The sequence below is a fragment of the Microtus oregoni genome, unplaced genomic scaffold (assembly GCF_018167655.1).
Source record: "Microtus oregoni isolate MIOR12 unplaced genomic scaffold, Mior012 000134F_ref0000037, whole genome shotgun sequence".
Lineage (NCBI taxonomy): Eukaryota > Metazoa > Chordata > Mammalia > Rodentia > Cricetidae > Microtus > Microtus oregoni.
This window is the reverse complement of record NW_024544778.1, coordinates 1032880-1055392: the sequence shown is the minus strand read 5'-3', so window position 1 is coordinate 1055392 and position 22513 is coordinate 1032880. Positions and strand designations below refer to the sequence as shown.

Sequence of the window (22513 nt, the reverse complement as noted above, 5' to 3'; positions counted from 1 at the left end):
TTGCCGCCTCTTCATAGTTCTGCAGACTCTTGTCCTGACACAGTACATGGCGTTGGCTCCTTGAGAAGGTGTAATTCACAGTTGTCAGTGGTCATTGTTCGCAAGACCGAGAGTATTCCAGGGATGAACTATAGTGGCCACAGAAGAGTAAAGCTGGAGGCACTTTCCACCTTCCTGAAGGTCCTGATTCAGCCCCAGTCTGTCTTGTCCCTGTGGAGGGTGGTATGCTGTCCCCCAAAGACTACTGCTTTGGGGTGCAGGGAGTCACTGACGTCACTGGTGGAATGAATCACCATTCCTCCTGGCTGGCAAGTTCAGCTCAAAGTCCAGGTCCTTAAAAGAACTCAGAGGTCATTTTTCATCTGTAGGTACTTTCTAGATGAAGTCACATTTTGTGTAAATGGATAGGCTGCCCTGCTGCAGGCAAGAAGAGTAAGATAAGTTGCTTATTACTAGTGTTCCAAAGAGGTTTTGTGGGATAAATAGTGAAGTTCTTAAGCCCAGAATGAATGGTTACTGGCAACTATTGGGATCCTGTTATTCTTACAGAACTGCAGCGTTGAAAATTAGCTCTGGAAGCTCCATCTGACAGACAAAATGACTTGTCTCTGGTTCTTTGGTGGCACTAGACACAGCTGTTAGCATCGTCCCTGTGCTTACAGGTCTTGCTCCCCCTTCTCTCTGAGTGACGCATTAACCATTTGTTTCCTCAGCTCCCTGGGAAACTCTTGCTGACCCCTCCCATCTCAGTTGACAAGAGAAATTGAGTCACCAAGAAAAGTAGCTAGGCTGTTCAGTCCATAACTTGTCTACCCAGCACAGACCCTGGTCATGTGTGGTTGGTTCTGGCTGGCTCTGTAGAAGGCCATGTTATCTTTTTCAGATGACCACATTCCTGGAAGTACATTCTATTCAGAAGCAACCTGTCAGGCAGGAGGGCCCGTGAGGTGCAGTAGGCTGGATGGTCCATGAGGGAGCAGAGGAAAATCCCCAGCAGCTGGGGGCAGGGAGCCTGAAGGGAGGTGGTGGAGTGAGGCACGAGAGGGACGCTCACACGGGAAACTGTCTTTGCCTCCGAGCTCCTGGGCTCTAGTCATCATCATGTCTGTCACAAACTGACAAAAGCTACGTGTCCTGTTTGTACTGCAAAGGCAGAGCTGGCCAGTTCTAGTCTCCTAGCCCTAAGAGTGGTACCTGCCTTCAATCCCAGCAGTTGAGAGACACAGGCAGATCTCTGAGTTCAAGGCCAGTCTGGTCTACAAACAACGTTGGGGTACCCGGGAGCGTATCTCTCGGTTTAGTTGAGGCTTTTGCCGGCCTTGGATGGTTTTGTTAGAGATGACTCCTGCAGCCATGAGGGGACTGAGCCCACTTGAGAACTGCTGGTGAGAAACTGTTGGGATGTGTGGGTGGATGCCAAGCCTGTCTGGCCTCAGGCTGCAGGATGAATAGAGTAAAAGCCATCTGCTCTTCTCGGGAGACGGGGCAGCACAGAAGTGTCCTGTTACTCTGCTTTGAGGTGCCTGAGTGGGCAGAAGACTGGAGCCTTCAACTCCGGTGACCGACTTGTGCAGTGGGTACAGGTAGAGATGGATTTCCCTGTGCAGTACAGGGCAGTCTCTGATAGGAAGTGAAGCGCATCTGTCATTTGTCCATCTCTGGGAGCTTAGCTCAGTTAAGAGCAAGGGTGTGGTTCGGTGGCAGGTTTTGGCCTAGCCATGTCCAAGGGTGCTGGATTCCATCCCCAGCACCGTTCCTGCCTCAGAAAGATGTAAAGGGTAGAAATAGCGCTTGTCCTTTCTGTAGTCAGCTCTGGGTTATCTGGTAATGGATGTGATTTTCTCTCTTTGCTAAGGTACGGATATTGCTGCAGGAGAAGAAGTTGCCATCAAGCTTGAATGTGTCAAAACCAAACATCCTCAGCTCCACATCGAGAGCAAGATCTACAAAATGATGCAGGGAGGAGGTAAGGTTCATTGGGGTCAGATTCTGCCCACAGCCTGGCTTACAGGTACCCTACCAAGAAAAAGAAGCATAGTCGTACTTGTTTTGCTTAAGAACTACTTTTCTTAGCTTCCCGTTCGATGATAATGTCTTTGAAATCTGGGTTTTATGAAAGGTTTGAAGTAAACATTTTCTCTCTGGTGCCCCCACTGGTGCTGCTTGTCATACCTCGGGGCTTCCTGCCCGTCGGCCTCTTCTGGGCCATGCTTTCCTTAGAACCTGACTCTGACGCTCACTTTCTCTTGGATAGAAATTCTGAACATGACTTCTCTGACTCTCCTAGCTCAGCCACTCACTGTTCTCAGTTCTGTAAAACCTCACCCCAACACCTTGGAGAACTGAAGCCAGTGACAGGCCAGTCTCACTTCTAGAATTCTGGGAACTTGGAAATAGTTTGACTGATGGAGCAGGTGTTCTTATTCAAGGCTTTGGAGACACAGCAGCGTTGTGAGGGCTCCTTCCTAGATGATAGAACTGACTCGCGGGGTCAGGGTCAGGGTTCTTCTGGAGAATAGGATCCTGCTTGTGGCCATTACTCATGATCTCTAGCAGAAGCCTCCATGGTGCCGTGGTAGTTAGAGCAGGGAGGAGAGAGAGCCCCCTCCATGCCCCCAACCAACCCCCATGATGGAACTTTTATGGCCTGTTGTCAGCAGGAAAAGGGAAACTGCCTCATAATGCTTTGTCTGGTTGTTAAATTTTTTTCTTTTGCATTTTCTTTCAGATATTTTGCGTATGTGTTATGGTTTCTGATGTTAAAACATTTTTATGGGATTTCTGTTTGGTCTCTGTATATGTGTTTCAGGTGCTCTTTCTTTGACTCTTTTCCTTCTGTTTCATCCTATCCAATTTTGTTGGTTTTTTTTTTTTTTTTCTTGTTGTCTCAGGTCAGCAGAGACCCAATCCTGCACACCTGCCCTTTGGTGTCGTCCTCAGTAAGACAGCCTTCTTGGGAGCATCAGGGACTGGCTGCGTAGTTTGTAACAAGTAGAGAGTAGAACAAAGTGACATGGGGTTGGTCTTTTCTAGGAGTGTCAGCATTTGAGATTAGTATATTAAGGGTTGTAGTTCTGACTGCTAGCCTAGAGTGACTAAGTGGAAAGGCAGCCAGATAGTGATGAGAAACAAGTATAGTGTGCCCCAAACTGCCCTGTGCTGTGGAGTGTCCTAGATGCCGGCTGAGTACCTGCTAGTGGAGAGCATTACTTCCTGTGCTGGGCCCTCAGTCATCATTGCCCATAGACCCAGACAAGATTCAAAAATGGGTATTATCCTCTCTTGGTGTTTGAAGGCTGTTCCTCAGGCTTTGGTAAGGTTTTACTCTTGTTGACTGCGGGGTGCCCTACAGGTCTTTGTTTTTAGGAAGCGTAATGTGTCCAGGCAAAGACTGAACAGTTTTGGCAGTGTTTGCTATCTGAGACTAAATGGAGGTTGGCAGGTGCAGGATAGGAGATACACTTTGCTCTCTGGAGAAACCTTGTCATGTCATGTTCTTTGTATGTAGATGAACACGGATTGCTTTGCTACTTTCTGAAAGGAACAAACACCTCTTTCGTTGTCCTGATCTTGTTTATGTTGGCTCTGGCATAGAGTTGAGTGGCTGGCAGCACCATGACCCATCTGGAAGACTTGCAGGCGCTGGTATTGTCATGGTGCCTTGTTATGAGCTCCAAGCTGAGGGAGAAGCAGTTTTGGAGCTCTGAGCAGTGGATGCTGCACGTGAGAATCAGCCCAGGAGGCTTTCCATAGGGTACAGACTGGAACCCGAGCTCTCAGCCCAGGACATGCTCTCTCTCTCATCGGGCTTTCTTGGGACACCAGCCCACAAATAACTACACAGAGACTTCTTACTAATTAAAAAAGCTTGGCCATTAGCTTATACTGGTCCCATTAGCTCTTATGTTTCTATTAATCTACTTTCTGCCACATGGCTCAGTTACCTCTGCTCTGTACCGTACGGCTGACTTCTCAGAGTCCCCCAGCAGCTTTCTGGCCTAATCTGGGCACGCCTAGATTCTTCCTCTTCCTCTCTTTCACCAGAAATCCCACATATCTATTCTACCTACTCTTTATTAAACCAATCACAGTGACACATCTTCATACAATGTAAACAAATATCCTGCAACAGTGTGCCCTGAGCACTTCACCAGCCCAAAATCTGGTCAGCACAATAGGTTAAAGGTGAAATACTAGAAATAAACTAGAATTCAGTGTTAGTAAAAGTCTTGAGTAGTGACTTTCAACAACAGCTGGTGCTGCCAGATAAGACCCGGTAGCTTTTTGAACTGTTTATTGCATTCCTGATATATCCTAAAGTAGATTCAGACCGCACCCTCCTTCAGTGGCTCCTCAGCAGAAAGCATTAGTGTGTTTACAGATGCTTCTGGTAAATGTTACCAGGACACTGTGGGATGGGAGAATGGCTCTTTGTGATAGAATCTGGGTAGGAAAATATACATCACCGTAATTTTTTTCACTTTTTTATATTTATTTATTTTAAAGAAAATGGCCCCCAAAGTGTGTATCCTGTTGGAGGAAGCCGGTCACTGTGGAGGTGGCTGTGAGGGCTCTTCCTGCTCACGCTTCTTGCGGTGTGACAGTCGACTACCTGCTGCCTACGAGATGTTAGATGTAAAGAGTTGTTGTGGTCATTGTGTCTCTTCACAGCAATAAAAAACAAACAAGACAGTCTGTGTTGCCATAACTGGACTGGAACTCACTTTGTAGACCAGGCTGGTGAACTTCATTCCTCTGCCTCCCAAGTGCTCAGATAAGCCAGCATGTCTGGCAGTATTTGTATCTTCTGTCTTTGGCTTTTTGTCAAGATCTCACATTCACAATCTTGCAGCTCTCCTCCCGAGTGTCAGAGCTGATGTTGTGGACCATCCTGCCTGGCACGTGTCAGTCAGGAGCTAGAGAGCATGCAGTGTGTGGTGAAGGGGATGCTGGAGTAGCAGTGCTGTGAGCCCTCCCTCCCCTGTGAAGTCACACGCCTGCCTAGTCTCTCTAGTCTATCTCCACTCGCCTTTGCGTCTTTGTTCTGTTTGCCATGATTTGGGGCATGTTGGGGTTGTTTTGGGGTGCTAGGATGAAGCTGGGACTTTGTCTGGGCTAGATAAGCACCATACCGCTGAACTGCAGCCCCAGCCCTTCTGTTTCTCTTTCTTGTCCTCCCATGAGAAATTTGGTTTTCAAAATCTAAATAACATCGTTTAGAAATGTTTGGCAGGTTTAATTATTCTTAACTGAATTACTGGAAATATAATGAATTCTTCTGTTTGAATTAATTCTGAGTGCCCAGATTTACATTGAAATATTTGTCAAATCACAATGGAAAGCAGTTCTGAATACCTGTGTATTCTAGTGTCTGGCCTCAGTTACTTATTTTGGCATCTTAGACCAAGTCATGGCACAGACAGCACTCAGGTTTTTTCTTTAAACCACTAGCATCATTTGTTCCTGGCAATACAAGCAAACAAAAGATTAGTAGCACACTTTCCAGGCATTGGCTTCTGGATTTTGCTAGTATGAATGTCTGACTCCAGAGTAGCAAAGAGCCTGTAACTGGAAGGTTCTTCATTATACTTTATCAGGAACCTTCTCCTAATTAGTTGATAATCACTTCCTTCCTAGGCTTCACCACTAGTTTCTGGCAGTTTGCTGAGGTAAAGTGTGCCACAAAAGACATTCTTCATCTTTTCCAGCCAGGGATCTGTGAGCTCAGGAATCTTTGCAGTGACTGTATTTTATCCCGTCTCTGATGCTGTGGTTTAACAAATAGCACTATTGTTCCCCATTGAAAAGGAAGATGCTGCCTCCTGTCACTTAATCCCCCCCAGCTGTTAAGTACATCAAGAAGCCATGGATACATCCCTCCTAAATATCAGTTTGCTGTTATGTATATAATGCATTCATGCTATCTGCATCTCACAGTCTTTTTACTGTATATTCCTAGAACTTGTTTGCATATGATAGACTCTCCTAGAATAAACATAGAAGAAATTAAAGAGTTTTGTTAGCTTAAGATCAAAATATCAGCAGTTGGGCTAGGGAGAGGGCTCAGTGGGTTAAAGTGCAAGCAGGATGTAGTAGTGTGTTTCTGTGATCCCAGCACGCCTATATAGTGTGGGAAGTCAAACAAGATCAACAATAATTAGTTATAAAATACAATTTTAATACCATTTATAGCCAGGCAGTGGTGGCACACACCTTGAATCCCAGCACTTGGGAGGCAGAGGCAGTTGGATCTCAAAAGTTCAAGGCCAGCCTGGTCTACAGAGTGAATTCCAGGACAGCCAGGGGTACACAGAGAAACCTTGTCTTGAAACACCCCCCTGCCCCAAATGCCATTTATGGTAGTGTACACCTTAAATATTGTCACAGTGTAATTTTTAAAACTTTTTTTTTTTACTGTTAAATGAAATTCCACTCAACATAACAATCTCCTTTTCTTTTTTGAGGCAGGGTCTGTCTGTGTAGCTCTGGCTGTCTTTGAACTCAGAGATCCACCTGTCTCCTGACAGCTGGGATTAAAAGTGTGTACCACTATTCCCATCTTTTTTATTCTTAATCTTTACATAAGGATATTTGCCTGTGTGTGTGTGTGTGTGTGTGTGTGCGCGCGCGCGCGCAGTGTGCTTGTATGCATCACATTTGTTCCTGCGGCCTGCAGAAGTCAGAAGAGGTTGTGGATCCCTGGAGCTGCAGTCATTTTTACGTGGCTGTGAACCACTCTGTGACTGTTGGGAATCAAACCTGGATCTCCTACAGAAGCAACCAAGTGCTCTACCTGCTGAGCCATCTCTCCAGCTTCCTCCGCACCACTGGCAGCTCTTTCCAATTTTGTTTGCATATATTTTGCTTGTATCGTTTGCCTTTCTTGATCTCCTCCCAGATCTTTCTCACCTCCCTACCAACACAATTTCATATTCTTTTTCTCTCTCTCTCAAAGAACAAAAGCTTAATTTTAAGTGGGGGGAGAAAGCACGTGGGGGAAAGTGTGTATTTGGTGTTGACTGGGTAGGTTATGTGGCCAGCCCTGGGACAGTGTGGTTGATAGACCTCGTGACACTGCGTAGGAGAAACCTGGTTTGCCTTTCGCAGCAGGTACTGGGTAGGGATGGGAATTTGTGTCAGCTTCCCTTCTCATTGCTGGGGCTTCATAGGATTTGAACCTGTTTAGGTCTTGTCCAAAGGCTTAGAGAACAGGATGACTAGAATTGAGAGAGGAGAGGGAATGTCACTGCTTGCCCTGGAGCTGTGGGGGTTAGTTAGCCATAGATGTGTTGGAGGACCAAGGAAGTGGATAGAGAGGTACAGGGAGGGAGCGGTTGGAGAGGTTTCCAGGGCTTTTTCTGATTTTCCTCCATTGCTCTTTGGATCTGTCAGGTTTTTAACCCCAGTATCTGACTCCCAAGTTTTATTTAGTGATAGGACAATATAAGTAATTGCTTCATCTGGTGCCTGATGTTGAATGCCATATGTAATCAGACTTTTTTTGCTGCCAGCCCCAAATAAAAATACAGAGACTTACTAATTATGAAAGTTTGACCTAGCTTAGACTTGTCCCACTGGTTCTTTTTTTTTTTTTTTTTTTTTTTGGTTTTTGGAGACAGGGTTTCTCTGGCTTTGGAGCCTGTCCTGGAACTAGCTCTTGTAGACCAGGCTGGTCTCGAACTCACAGAGATCCACCTGCCTCTGCCTCCCGAGTGCTGGGATTAAAGGCGTGCACCACCACCGCCCGGCCCCACTGGTTCTTATAACTTAAGTTAACCTATTTTTATTCTGCATTCTGCCATGTAGCTGTACTGTATGTCTGACTTCTTAAGTGTCTTACTGGTGTCTCTAGTGCCCCTAGATTCATCCCAAGTTCCCCTCTCCTGCCTGTCTTTTAGCCATTTAGCTCTTTATTAAACCAGTCACAGTGACACATCTTCATACAGTGTAAACAAATATTCTGCAACAGTTGAGTCCCCTGCTCCTGAATATAGCCGTGTTTCTCTCCAAAGAATATTGCAGCTAAGAAGTGCTGCTGATTGCTTTGTGTAGATATGGATCTCACTTGGTCATATCTTTGTGTAGATATGGATCTCACTCTTCAGGAAGGAGCTTTTATGCAGGACTACTGCGGATGGAACACCATTTGTGTGGGCAGTTTGTTGTGCACTAATGTAGTTGCCTTCATGATTCTTACACCTGACTTCTTTGAACTGAGTCTGGATTTGTTTTCAGATGTCTGACCGCTTCAGCTGGGCCTGCTGCACGGTCTGTATAAACTAACTCTTACATCTTAAATTAACCCATTTCTGTTCATGTATATATCACCACAAGGCTGTGGCCTACCAGCTTTGTCTTTCTCCTTCGGCAGCTACACGGCGTCTCCTTAATTCTGCCTACACTCGTTTATCTCTTCCAACCTGACTATTCTGCCCTGCCCTAGGCCAAAGCAGCCTTATTCATTAATCAATAAAAGTAACACATACACAGAAGGACTTCAGTTTTTCTTCTGCATTACTGGGCTTTGATCTCAGAGTCCCTCACGTGCCAAGCAGGCACTCCACTTTTTGTTTTTGTATTGACACAGGATCTCAGTAAGTTACGCAGACTGGCCTAGAACTCGCTCTGTAGCTCTGACAAGTCTTGAACTTGTAATTATGATCTTCTTGTCTCCGTTTCCTAAGCAGCTGGAATTGCAGTCCCTTGACATGCTTTACTGGGCTTTGATCTCAGAGTTTTTAATGCCCTTCTCTACCAGTTCTAATTTGTGGACCCACATGCCCTGCTTGATGTCATAACTTGAATGTTAGACATTGAGAATCTTATCCCCTTGTGTTCAGTGTTTCTGTCGTGCACATTCTTCCACCTCGTCTTTGTTTGGGTTTTTTGGACAAGGTTTCTCTGTGTAGCTGTAGAACTCACTCTGTAGACCAGGCTGGCTTCAAACTCAGAGAGATGCTCCTGCCTCTGCCTCCCAAGAGCTGAGATTAAAGGTGTGGACCACTACCGCCCAGCTTGTTTCTGTCTTTTATGATGACACTTGGGCATGTGATGGGGGTCTTTCAGGCTTCAACATTGTCTTCCTGAGGTTCATGCTTTTTATCTTACCTCTCCTTAGTTATTTCAGTACAGAGGTCATTTGGATCTCTTTATCACTACTAGAAGCAAAAGTGATTTCTGCACATAAGCATTTGTTATTACTAAGACAAGGTCTCAATATGTAGCATTGCACTTTGGCACTTTTACAAGGTGATAATAGGATCTCTTTATGACTCTGGGGTCAGGACTAATTTCATAGACAAAAAAATACTGAGAGCAGGCTGGGCAGGCATGATGCCGTGTCCCTGTAATCCTAGCACTTGAGAGGTAGCAGAAAAACCTGGAACTCAAGCCCAGACTGGGGTACATAGTGAGACCCTATTTCAGAAACAAAACAAAAGCCTGAAAGCATTGCTCACTGTAAGAGACTTGTCTCACGTAAAACCGTTAAATCTCTCTTTCTCTTTTTTGCCACAAAGTATGCTTGAGTTGTCAGAAAAGAGAAACAGATGTAATAGTTGTGTTCATAAAAGACACAGTCGTCAGAGAGATTGATTTCACACCCTTGGTACACGTAGGGAATAGACAGTGCTGGGCAGTAGATGACATCCAGCATCTCGTGGGTCTGTGAGTATACGTTCAGAGATAAAAGGAATTCCATGTGTTAGAGTGGGCATACATAAGAAATAATTCACAGTGCCATTTATAATAGGAAAAGCAAACCTAAACTATCTGTCCTAGAGTTTCTGTTGCTGTGAAGAGACAAGGTGGCAATCTTACAAGGGAAAGCGTTTAATTTGGCTGGCTTACGGTTGTCGTGATGCGGAGCAAGGGGGCACATGAGCAGAGGCAGACAGGGTGCTGAGAGGTCCCCATCTAGGATTGGCAGGCAGCAGGAAAAGGGGGAGACACTGGGCCTGGAATCATCTAGGACCTCAAAGCCCACCACCCCTAGGGGCAGATTTCCTCCAGCAAGGCCTTACCTAATAGTGCCATTCCCTGTGGGCCTGTGAGAGCCATTTTCATTGAAACCACCATCCAGATGACAGGTAAGGTAGAGATTGTGGGGACCTGGTGTGAGATGTTACACAGCACCTGTGAGGGAGCACGGGTGACAAAAGGTGGCAGGGATCCAGGAGCTGCTGCTAGGAATAACTAGGTCTGTCTCAGGTCCAAGTCTGTTAGTTTTATATTTATTTTTGTTTTTCTTTTTTCTTTTTTGGTTTTTCGAGACAGGGTTTCTCTGTGGTTTTGGAGCCTGTCCTGGAACTAGCTCTTGTAGACCAGGCTGGTGTCGAACTCACAGAGATCCGCCTGCCTCTGCCTCCCGAGTGCTAGGATTAAAGGCGTGCGCCACCATCGCCCAGCGTTAGTTTTATATTTAGTTATTTGTTGTATGGGTTCTCAAGTAAGATGTGAAATACTTTGAGATATTGAAGCTTTTTCCCCCCCAAATGGTAGGATCTCCCTGCAAACATCTAAACTCCCAATGAAGCTCCACTAAATGGTTCTTGACATGGAAGGAAAGAGAGGCCTTCGGTTCACGGCAGAGCCCAGTGAGCGTGTGCAGCTCCCTAGACCACATGCTCTGGTAGGCAGAGGGGAGTATGGGCATCTGGTAAAGCTCGCCTCTCTGCAGTGCTTGCTCTTTGACCTGAGCAAAGCAGTCTTCATGAGCAAGAGCCCTCAGCTTTTTCTGAGCATCTTTATCAGTCATGTTTTTAGGTGAGATACTTGGTCTTTAACCCATTTCTCAAAGGTAGAGAGTCTGCTTTAGTGTTAACTTCTGTTTTCAGATCTGGCATCTTGGAGGCATCATTAAGTTCCTTCCCCCTTTGGCATTCTAGATTGTTTAGTTTTGTAGTTGTTGTTTTCTTTAGACAGGGTCTCATTGTGTAGTCCAAGGTGCAAAACTGCCTCTATAGCTCCATCACACAAGCACCTCACCCTACTGGTTCCTTTATGTTGAGGTTGTCTGTTCTTATTCTCTCTTCTGCTGGTTGATGTGTTTAAAGTCTATGTGACTCTCTAAGAAGTTTTCATTGTGTTTGCTTTTCTCTTATCAGTATTATAAAAAACGGGAACTTTTTTCTTCTACAACCGGCGTTAGGTTCTAGTCTCACTGGTGCAGCTGTGACTTCAGCTGGCTGTCTGGACTGTCTGCTTCACGTGCTTTTTCTTTCCGTGGATGCTGACTGGTGTTATGAGATCGTCTCATTTGCTTCTACTGCTTGCTTGACTTAGCAGAGTTTGTTCCGTGTCATGTGTTACTACTATATGTGACTTAAGCACAAGTGAGCATATGTGAAGGAGACATTGCCAGGATCATCTGAACTGGAACACCCACAGACTCAGTCCACTGAACGCCTGTCGTGTTGAAAGAGGTGATCTGATGACCTGATGCAGTACCCAGGCTGAAGGGCTGTGTCTGGTTTCTCTTCCAGTGGGCATCCCCACCATCAGATGGTGTGGGGCTGAGGGGGACTACAATGTCATGGTGATGGAGCTACTGGGACCGAGCCTAGAAGACCTCTTCAACTTCTGTTCAAGGAAGTTTAGTCTGAAAACTGTCCTGTTGCTTGCTGACCAAATGGTAAGCACCCTTTTCCTGAACTGCACAGGCAGTGTAGGTACTTGGCATGTGCTTGCTGGCTTGACAGAATAAATTAGTGGGTTATGATGGGCATGGTGGTACATGATTTAATCCCAGTACTCAAGTCAGAGACAGGCAGATCTTTGTGAGTTCCAGGCCAGCAGGGGCTACATAGTAAAACCCTGTCTCAAGAAAATAGTTATTTGGTTGCCAGTTCTCCATTATTACACCCATTTGTGCATAGAAAGGGAAATTTATTTAACCCTGGCCTCAAGATTAGAGACCAGTTTTTAGCTTTCCAAGTGTGTCCATGTTGAATGGACTTCCCAGTTCTCTCAGGGAGCCCACATTTTACTGGTAGCAACTTTGGGGTGGTTTCCATGAAAACTCTTGGTTATAGCTCATGCAGAGTTCAGCTGATGCAGACCATCGTTAGTGGTGTGTGGTCTCTTCAGCCTGCTCTCTTTTCTACTTCATGGGAACCAAGAAAAAGAGATGTCTGGGCCAGTGTGTTGGGGTGGGGGGAGCTGAAGATACCTTGAGGGATGACCGCCCTATTGTGATCTCCAGAAAGCAGAGGCTGTGTGCTTTCCCAGCATATGAACCACTGTGGGGTTCATATCACCTTTTTCTCCGTTTCTAGATAAGTCGTATTGAGTACATTCATTCGAAGAATTTCATTCATCGAGATGTGAAGCCAGATAACTTCCTCATGGGGCTGGGAAAGAAAGGCAACCTGGTCTACATCATTGACTTTGGTCTGGCCAAGAAGTACCGGGATGCCCGCACCCACCAGCATATCCCCTATCGAGAGAACAAGAACCTTACAGGGACGGCACGCTATGCCTCCATCAACACACATCTTGGCATTGGTGAGCCCTGACATAGGGGTGGAACCCTTGACTTAGTGTGCCTTTAACATGCCCGCCCTTAGCTTAGGGAAAGTCCAACTTGTTCAGCAGCCTGGGGTTATGAGCCAGTTTGGTGATGAGAGAAGCCTGGAGTCTGTCAGCCAACTTCCATAGCAGACAAGCAGGTTTACACAACCACTGGGAGTCTTTATGTTGCCAGGTGCAGTGGGGTAGGCAGAAGCTGGCTTCTCCAGCACTTCTCCAAGGTTATTACATATTACACGCCTGAAGTGTTAGGGAGGTTTCTTTAATATCATGTTAGGGACAACTTCTGGTGACATAATTCTGCAGGTATATTTTTACGTTATTCTTGAAGTTGTATTTCCATTTTCTTGTTTGCCGGGTGTTGCTTTTTGCACACACAGATAGACGTGCCATTCTTGACATAGTTCCCTTTTCTTTCCAGAACAATCTCGAAGGGATGACTTGGAGTCTCTGGGGTACGTGCTGATGTACTTCAACCTGGGCTCTCTCCCCTGGCAGGGGCTGAAGGCCGCCACCAAGAGGCAGAAGTATGAGAGGATCAGTGAGAAGAAGATGTCCACCCCCATTGAAGTGCTGTGCAAGGGCTATCCTTGTGAGTCCCTCCCACCCTTACTGCGCCCCCCACCCCAGTGTTAACAGACTCCTGTGTCGGGCGCTCTGGCTGTGCTTTCAGAGGAGTTGTGTGAAAGGGGCACTTTCTCTCATAAGAAGGTGGACCTGGTTTGTTTTTCCATCCCTGAGCTCTTTTGTCTAAAAGGTGTTCTTTGAAGCCCAGGAGAGACTGAAATGATGTAAGACTGAGCCTTGAGAGGTGACCTCCATGGATAGGAAAGGAGGAAAGTAGGGGAGACCTAACTACTCCTTAAACTGACCACCCTTTACCCTGTTTGGTGACGTTGCTCTCTAGTGTTGACCTCTGGGATGTGTAGAGGGGGCTGATGTGGAACCCAAGGCCTCACACTGCTAGCTCTGCGAGCTTTCTACCACTGAACCACACACCTCCAGTTTCTAGATGGTGATTTTTTTTTCAAGCAGTCTCCCAAGGCCTGATTTCTTAAATAATATGACTAGTTTTCAAATGTCATCTTTGATGTCTTTGGTATGTAGCACTGTAGAAGGTGAGCTGGGTGAATGAATACCAGTCTGGGCTACCGTTGGTAGATCCTTGCTAGTTTTGAGTTTTTCGGTTTTTTTTATTTTTAGCTGAATTTGCCACGTACCTGAATTTCTGCCGTTCCTTACGTTTTGATGACAAACCTGACTACTCCTACCTGAGACAGCTCTTCCGAAATCTGTTCCATCGCCAGGGCTTCTCCTACGACTACGTGTTCGACTGGAACATGCTCAAATTTGTAAGTGGCATTGCTAGAGTGTTGGATGACAGTAGCCTGGTCCTTAGGAGGCTGGGTTGGGCTTCTTTATGAAAGCTATGCTGTCTGCAAGGCACAGTGGTAAGGCATGGTGGAAATGGTGAAACCCAAACCTACCTGGTAGAACTGGGGGCCTAGAGACCACTTTGCCTGTGGGTTCAGAGTACTGAGGGGGGAGATGCTGAGTGAGGCAAAAACCTCTCTAGCATATGGTGCTGGAGAGATTGATTGTACAGTGGTTTAGAGAGCACTTGCTGCTTTTTCTACAGTTTTTAGGACCATCTAGAACTCCAGTTCCCCTTATGCCCTCTTCTGATTGCTGTGGGTACTGCATGCACATGGTTCATTTACTTACATGCAGACACTAAATAAAAACCTCGGGCACTTATGAATATGTATAATAAACCCAGTAAGCTGTGCACAGAGTCAGCTTCTTATGGATTGGTAAGTCTTCCTTAGTTGAAAGGCCTGTCTGCTGTCCTTCTTATTTCCCTCCCCTCCCTTCCTTTCTCTTTTTCCTTAAATTTTAGGGAGTAAAGTTACTTCTGAGAGAATATGTTTTTTAAGGTAGGTGTGTGTGTGTGTGTGTGTGTGTGTATATGTGTGTACGTACATGCACACCTGTACGTGCATCATGTGTGTCCCTGGTGCTCAGAAGAGGTGGGCGCATCCCCTGAAACGAGTTAGAAGCTAATGTAAGCTTCTGTGTGGATGCTGGGAGCCAAACCCAGGTCCTCAAGAGCAGCAAGTGCTCTGAATCCCTGAACCATTGCTCCAACCCTGAGGATTTTAGTTTTGAAGTTTGTTGTTGCCTAGGCCAGTCTTGAACCACAGTTAAGCTGTCCTCGTGTTTTGTTTGTCTTTCCGAGTGCTGTGTGTACTGCTGCCCCATCCCATTGTAGAACATCATTTTATTATGATTTCTATCACCAGTTCTATGAGCTGTGGTTTCAGCTGCCTGTGGTGGCATGGCATTGATAGTCTGGACTGCTAGGAAGCCTGGTGGTCTCCTTAAACCCTGCCTCTCCCTGTCATCCAGTCCTCCTCCTCCTCTGTCTCTAATCCAGTGTGCATCTCACAGGCCTCAGAAGAGCCTCTGGGTTACAGTGCCTGGTATTCAGTCTGAATTTGATGCAGGCATTTGCTGCTACCATTCAAGGCTTTGTGAAACTTTTATGTCTATTTTCTTTCTTTTTTTTTTTTATTTTTTTTATTTTTTTTTTTTATGTCTATTTTCATTGAGAGTTTGTTCATACTTTTAAGCATTCAGAGGGCAAAGGCAAGCAGGTCTCTTGTTGAGTTTGAGACCAGCCTAGAATACATAGTTCCAAGCCACCCAGGTCTACAAAGTGAGACAGAATAAACAGACAAAAATAAAATAAAAATGGGAATTTATTCCTTGAGCCAAGCATGGTTGTTCACCTTTGTCATTACCTCCAGCACTTGGGAGGCTGGTGATGAGCTTGAAGCCAGCCTTGGGCTACAAAGCAAGACCCTGTCTTAAACAATTAAGAAATTTTTTGTAATTTGAACTAGAAATTGGAACCTTTATAGGTAATGTATCTAGTGAAAGAAGTAGCAAGAACTGCTTCTTAGGGTGTATATCAAGAACTTTGCCAGTTGCCCTGTCCCAACTCATGGGGAGTGCTGTTAACTAGAACTACCTGCCCGGGCCTAGCACTGTTTATATCTCTGTAGACCAGCCAGGGCCAGAAGGAGACTTACCCTACAGGGTGAGCTGACTCAGGAGAGGCCTGGTCCTGCTGGGGACCAGTAGTTTCATGAAGTTGCCTAAGCTTGCAGACTCCTGCTGACAGTGATTAGAATGACTTGGACTCTGATTTCTGATCCAGCAGAAACCTGACTCCCATTCTCGTTGGCAACGCCAGTCCTATTCACAGGCCAACGACTGGCGTTGCTATGGCACAGAATTGTCACGGAGTCTGGACTCTGCTTAGGCCCTCCCTTCTGACTCAGTGCTTGCTTAGGCCTCTACTTTGTTCTCCTTCCTGTCTCAGGCAGTCTCTCTTTCGTTCCCTAATATGCCAGCACAACATTGATAGGTAGGGATTAAGATGACAGGTTGTACTTGTGACTTCCAATATGGAGGGGTGTGAAGAGAGACTGACCTTTGTGGATACTCTGCAGGCGTCATCTTTCTGATTTCGCTATCGGTGTGGGTGGTTTCAAGGGGTAGGTTTGTCCCAAGTGCCCTTTGGTGTTTTTTCAAGGGGCAAAACCAGTCAAAAGCCTTGGGGGATTTTGCTTTTTTATTTTTTTTTTTTAAAGCCGAGGCCACTTCCTCCCATTTATCCTGCTCTTTCCCCTCAGGGTGCCAGCCGAGCTGCAGACGATGCTGAGCGGGAACGCCGGGACCGAGAGGAGCGGTTAAGACACTCCCGGAATCCAGCCACCCGCGGCCTCCCTTCTACAGCTTCCGGCCGTCTGCGGGGAACCCAGGAAGTGGCTCCCCCAACGCCCCTTACCCCTACCTCACACACGGGTGAGCACACCTCTTAGCATGCTCCACCAGGCTGGGGCCTCTGTTTTATGTTCGATGACTTGACCGGCCACCCCAGTATGTGGCCTCTCAAGGATTTGGGGCCAGTCAGTTGAGGGTTGTGTCCCCATTTCAGTCAGTCCTCATTCTGAAGTGTAGATAGGACTGGGGCACAACCTATGATGTCACCTTAGAAATGGCACGGTGATGGTGACACGCGCCTTTAACCCCAGAACTTAGGAAGCAAGAGGCAAGGTGACTTTGTGAGTTTAAAGCCGGTTCAGTCGACATAGTGAGATCTTCTCCTAAAGAAAGAAAGAAATCTCCCTCTCACAAGATCTGATCTAAAGATTGAGTTCCCTGAAATTGTTGCTAGTGTTGGCTGTTTCCTGTATAAAGTTTTACTCTGATGGGGCTGGAGAAATGGCTCAGTGGTTAAGAGCCCTGTTTGGTGTTCAGAGGACTGTTTCATTTCCCAGCTCCCACATAACAGCTTTTACACTGTCTAACTAGTTCCAGGGAAACAGGCACCATCTTCCTGTCTCCTTGGGCACTGCGTGCACATGGTACACAGATGTGATTAGGCAACACACACACACACACACATATATACGAGTTTTTAAAAACTTTTTGCTGTGCTGGGTATAGCAGTATACACCTTTAATCCTAGACCTTGGGAGGCAGAGGCAGTCAGATGTCTGAGTTCGAGGCCAGCATGGTCTACAAAGCGAGTTCCAGTACAGCCAGTACAGAAAAGCCCTGTCTCAAAAAAAATTTATTTTGCTTTTATAAGACAGATTGTCTCAAATCCTTAACTACGCAGGTCTGATGTGTATTGCTGAGGTCTTAGAATGCATTCCCACTACCAGCAGGGATCTTGGGGTTGCTGAGCATTTGAGTTGGTTGTGTGTGTAGCCCTGAGCCAGTTAGTTGATGAGTTCTTGTTCCGCTCTGAAAACCTCCACCTAGAGCCTTAACTGGGGCCTTTACTTATTTACTTATTAGATTGTATGTGTGTGAATGCTCTGCATGTGTGTATATGTACTGCATATGTACCTAGTGCCTGTGAAGGGAGAAGGCGTCAGATCTGGAACTAGAGTCATGGATGATTGTGAGCTGCCGCACGGGTGCTGTAACCCAAACTGGGTCCTTTGTAAGAGCGAGTGCTCTTGACCTCGGAGCTGTCTCTCCAGCTTCAGCTACGGAGATGTTAAGGAGCCCAGGGTACTCAGTGGTTGTGGCTTCTCTTCCTCTCTTCCAGCCAACACCTCTCCTAGGCCCGTCTCTGGTATGGAACGAGAACGGAAAGTGAGCATGCGGCTGCACCGTGGGGCACCAGTAAACGTTTCCTCGTCTGATCTCACGGGCCGACAAGATACCTCTCGCATGTCCACCTCACAGGTATGCATGTAGAGCTCACTGAGGCCTGGTTGCGCCAGACCCCAGGGTGGGGCTGCGTGTCCTTGTCCCTGTGTACCGGCACTGGCTCTCTCCCTTACCTTGCCTTGAAGCCCGACTTTACGGTTCACAGTCAGGAGTGGGTGGCACTTGTGAAGAGTGTCTTCCTTCCTTCTCTCTTCCTCATTTTTGAGGGTATTTAACCAGCTAGGCTTCTAGTTATGTTTTGCTTCTTGGTCGGAGCCTCTGACTAGCCGGATTTCTAAAGGGTTTATTTCCTGGTTGGGACTATAATGGGCTGTGAACTATGTGTAAAACTCTTTCACTTCTGCTGGATTTCAAAGGGACATCCCTATTCCTACCCCGCTGCCTTCCCCACCAGGGGAAGCACCGTATGCCTGCTTGCTCATTGCTCCCGTTGGGGAGAGGTCTGTTATAGGCACACCCAGTCTTTTTACAACTCCACTGTGTTTGCTAGCAAGGATCTCCTTAGCAAAAAAACCAGGAAAGGCAGTGGCTGCATAAGAAGGGTCCCTGGGGGGAATCCTTGGAGGTGCCAGACGGTAAGGTGTTCTCTTGTGTCGTCCTGTCTGTCCCTAATAAGGGAGGTGCTCAGAGAAGGCAGTGTAGTTTGGACTAGTTTCCAGACCCTTCCTCTTAGCCACTCCCTCATCCGCATCCAGGTTCTCCTTCCTGTGCTTTTGCTTGTCTTTTGCGTTCAGAACTGCTCTATTCAGCAGATTAGAATAGCTTCGGTCTGCATTATATTCAGCAGATTAGAATAGCTTCAGTCTACATTATATTCAGCAGATTAGAATAGCTTCGGTCTACATTATATTCAACAGATTAGAATAGCTTCGGTCTGCATTATATTCAGCAGATTAGAATAGCTTCAGTCTACATTATATTCAGCAGATTAGAATAGCTTCGGTCTACATTATATTCAACAGATTAGAATAGCTTCGGTCTACATTATATTCAACAGATTAGAATAGCTTCGGTCTGCATTATATTCAGCAGATTAGAATAGCTTCGGTCTGCATTATATTCAGCAGATTAGAATAGCTTCAGTCTACATTATATTCAGCAGATTAGAATAGCTTCGGTCTACATTATATTCAACAGATTAGAATAGCTTCGGTCTACATTATATTCAACAGATTAGAATAGCTTCGGTCTACATTATATTCAACAGATTAGAATAGCTTCGGTCTACATTATATTCAACAGATTAGAATAGCTTCGGTCTACATTATATTCAACAGATTAGAATAGCTTCGGTCTGCATTATATTCAGCAGATTAGAATAGCTTCGGTCTGCATTATATTCAGCAGATTAGAATAGCTTCGGTCTGCATTATATTCAGCAGATTAGAATAGCTTCGGTCTACATTATATTCAACAGATTAGAATAGCTTCGGTCTACATTATATTCAGCAGATTAGAATAGCTTCGGTCTACATTATATTCAACAGATTAGAATAGCTTCGGTCTACATTATATTCAGCAGATTAGAATAGCTTCGGTCTACATTATATTCAACAGATTAGAATAGCTTCGGTCTGCATTATATTCAGCAGATTAGAATAGCTTCGGTCTACATTATATTCAACAGATTAGAATAGCTTCGGTCTGCATTATATTCAACAGATTAGAATAGCTTCGGTCTGCATTATATTCAACAGATTAGAATAGCTTCGGTCTACATTATATTCAACAGATTAGAATAGCTTCGGTCTACATTATATTCAACAGATTAGAATAGCTTCGGTCTACATTATATTCAACAGATTAGAATAGCTTCGGTCTGCATTATATTCAGCAGATTAGAATAGCTTCAGTCTACATTATATTCAGCAGATTAGAATAGCTTCGGTCTACATTATATTCAACAGATTAGAATAGCTTCGGTCTACATTATATTCAACAGATTAGAATAGCTTCGGTCTACATTATATTCAACAGATTAGAATAGCTTCGGTCTACATTATATTCAACAGATTAGAATAGCTTCGGTCTACATTATATTCAACAGATTAGAATAGCTTCGGTCTGCATTATATTCAGCAGATTAGAATAGCTTCGGTCTGCATTATATTCAGCAGATTAGAATAGCTTCGGTCTGCATTATATTCAGCAGATTAGAATAGCTTCGGTCTACATTATATTCAACAGATTAGAATAGCTTCGGTCTACATTATATTCAGCAGATTAGAATAGCTTCGGTCTACATTATATTCAACAGATTAGAATAGCTTCGGTCTACATTATATTCAGCAGATTAGAATAGCTTCGGTCTACATTATATTCAACAGATTAGAATAGCTTCGGTCTGCATTATATTCAGCAGATTAGAATAGCTTCGGTCTACATTATATTCAACAGATTAGAATAGCTTCGGTCTGCATTATATTCAACAGATTAGAATAGCTTCGGTCTGCATTATATTCAACAGATTAGAATAGCTTCGGTCTACATTATATTCAACAGATTAGAATAGCTTCGGTCTACATTATATTCAACAGATTAGAATAGCTTCGGTCTACATTATATTCAACAGATTAGAATAGCTTCGGTCTACATTATATTCAACAGATTAGAATAGCTTCGGTCTACATTATTAGGCTTCTTTTTCTGACGTGAGTTTTAGAGTTTCCCTCTTAGAGTGGGTAGGCCAAGGTTGTGTTTGAGGAGGCTCTTACCAGCCAGTGCCACTGTTCACCAAGAGCTCATTTTAACCTCTCTCTGGTTACAGTAGGGCCTAGCATGGTGTCTGAATGGGTAAGGACTAAATGTGTGTTGAGTCAGTACAAAGTCGCTGGGGCCACCCTAGGACTGGTCTAATGGAAATCAAGACTGTTGAAACATGTTCCTGTGTAAAATGACTGCTTTTGTTTGTATGATAATTTTCTCCTGAAGAGACAACCGATGTAGGGAGTTTGACAAGGGATAACTTAAGTTGTAGGCCTTGAGGTTTGACATCATGAGGAGATTGAGTCCCTCGGTTTGTATACTCTGAGCTCAGCTCCCTCATGGAAGATGTTTTGGTTTTTTTGTTTTGTTTTGTTTTTTGAGGGGGAGGAGGGAATGCATTTCTACATAAAACATTGTGTTGACGCCTAGGAAGTGGCCCATGCCTGTTGCCTCTACAACCCATGATGTGGTGGACCCTGGCTGGGTTTGGACATTTTCATGCCAGTAGCTGGGCAGAGACAAATGAAGGGATGGCAAAGTGGTCTTTTTTGTTTTGTGTTTGATTTAGTTCAATACAAAAACGAAGCACCTGGTAGTTTTGGATCCAGGAAGGAAAGAAAGAGTCAGGAAGTTCTATGGCTACCAAGAGGACACGGGGTACAGCCCAGCTGCTTCTTTAAAAGCTGTGGCAGAGAATAGCATTTTTCTCCATATGGTGATTTGGGCCTCAGTCGGTCTCTGGTTGCTTGGTCTCTCGTGTTTCTGCATGGAAAACTATTAACAGGCTTGAACATGGTTCAGAGGCTCCCTTCCTAATTTCCTTAGTTTTTCCTTGGGCTACCTTGGAGGTTTCCTAGATGCTGCCTGTGTTGTGGTTGTCTGTCTCCACAGCTGCACCTTTGGGGGAGTTGTGCTCCTTAAGAGCCTCCCTTCACTGCGTAGTAAGTACCACCAGCACCAGTGCGCTGTCCTTTGTGTGATGGCCTTCCCTCTCCAAGCTTGGCAGGACAATAGTAACTTGTCTCTAGAGAGTTGGAGTCCAGGTAGGAGTGGTGGCATCTGCTTAGCATAATGAGCTAGAGGACACCATGCGTGTGTGTAAGCCCTGGAGCAAGAGCATATAATCTTCTGCTGAGCTTCCTCATAACTGGTGCATCCTGTGAGGTACAGTGTGATACCCACAAGTCCTTGCACCCAGTTAAAGCCCTTGTTCACCTCTTCTGATGATAAAGTGTGGTGCAAGTCCCTGAGGCGGCCTGTTTTCTGCAGGACCTCAGCCTTGCTCCAGCTTTACCCACAAGCAGCTGCTTCTTCCTCAGCATCTTTCCTTCCCTAAAGGGCACTTGAACATGTCTTCTGGGGAGACCATGTTTCTTGGTATCTGTGCATTTGCTCTCATTAGCCAAAAGAACATAGGCTTTGCAGGGCATCTGATCTTTGGATCTCTATTTGTTTTTCCTTTGTTGAAAAGAAAGGTCTCCTGTCTAGCACAGTTCAAAATGTGTTAGGTATTGCTTTTGATACTTCACTTACTCCATGCCTGCATTAAAATAAGATCATTCTGCTGCTCTCATTAGTAGAGAGTTTGTCCCGTGGGTGTATCCTGGGAGGTGCTATCCCTTCCACCTACTGCATAGTGCTACGGAACCGATTTGTAGGGCTTCCTCAGCCCCGCCGTCCGCTAGATTTCAGTTTCTCCAGAGCATGAAAGTAGAAGGTTCCTGCTGGAACAGCAGTGGCCACTTTTATCAAGGGTCGTGAGAGACTGATGAGCTCGTGCCCTGTGCGAAGAGACTTGCCATTAGCTAGTGTCTCTTGGTGTCTTGACCTGGTGAAAGCAAGGGGCACATCAAGACTCAGGCTCAACACAGGCAGCCAGGGGACCAGGATCTCATGTGCTGGTCTGACCAGCATGACACTTACCAACAGCTGTCTTTTCCCCACCTCAGAATAGCATTCCTTTCGAACACCACGGCAAGTAGCTGCTCGTCTCCATCGGAAGGCAGCACTGGGTGAGTGTGCT

General features: G+C 45.4%; 1 protein-coding gene across 2 annotated transcripts in view; it reads left to right on the top strand.

The window, feature by feature from the left end:
- LOC121444589 (casein kinase I) overlaps positions 1-22513 on the top strand; it is a 31048-nt gene that overhangs the window by 5488 nt on the left and 3047 nt on the right. Inside the window, exons 2-9 of one of the 2 annotated variants that reach the window (XM_041646429.1) lie at positions 1856-1966; positions 11484-11632; positions 12276-12504; positions 12950-13120; positions 13732-13880; positions 16230-16401; positions 17660-17799; positions 22440-22502. In XM_041646429.1, coding sequence (XP_041502363.1) covers positions 1856-1966; positions 11484-11632; positions 12276-12504; positions 12950-13120; positions 13732-13880; positions 16230-16401; positions 17660-17799; positions 22440-22472 — 1154 coding nt within the window. In that variant the 3' untranslated portion in view covers positions 22473-22502. The remainder of the gene's footprint in view (positions 1-1855; positions 1967-11483; positions 11633-12275; positions 12505-12949; positions 13121-13731; positions 13881-16229; positions 16402-17659; positions 17800-22439; positions 22503-22513) is intronic. The other variant, XM_041646428.1, reaches the window with a different exon arrangement.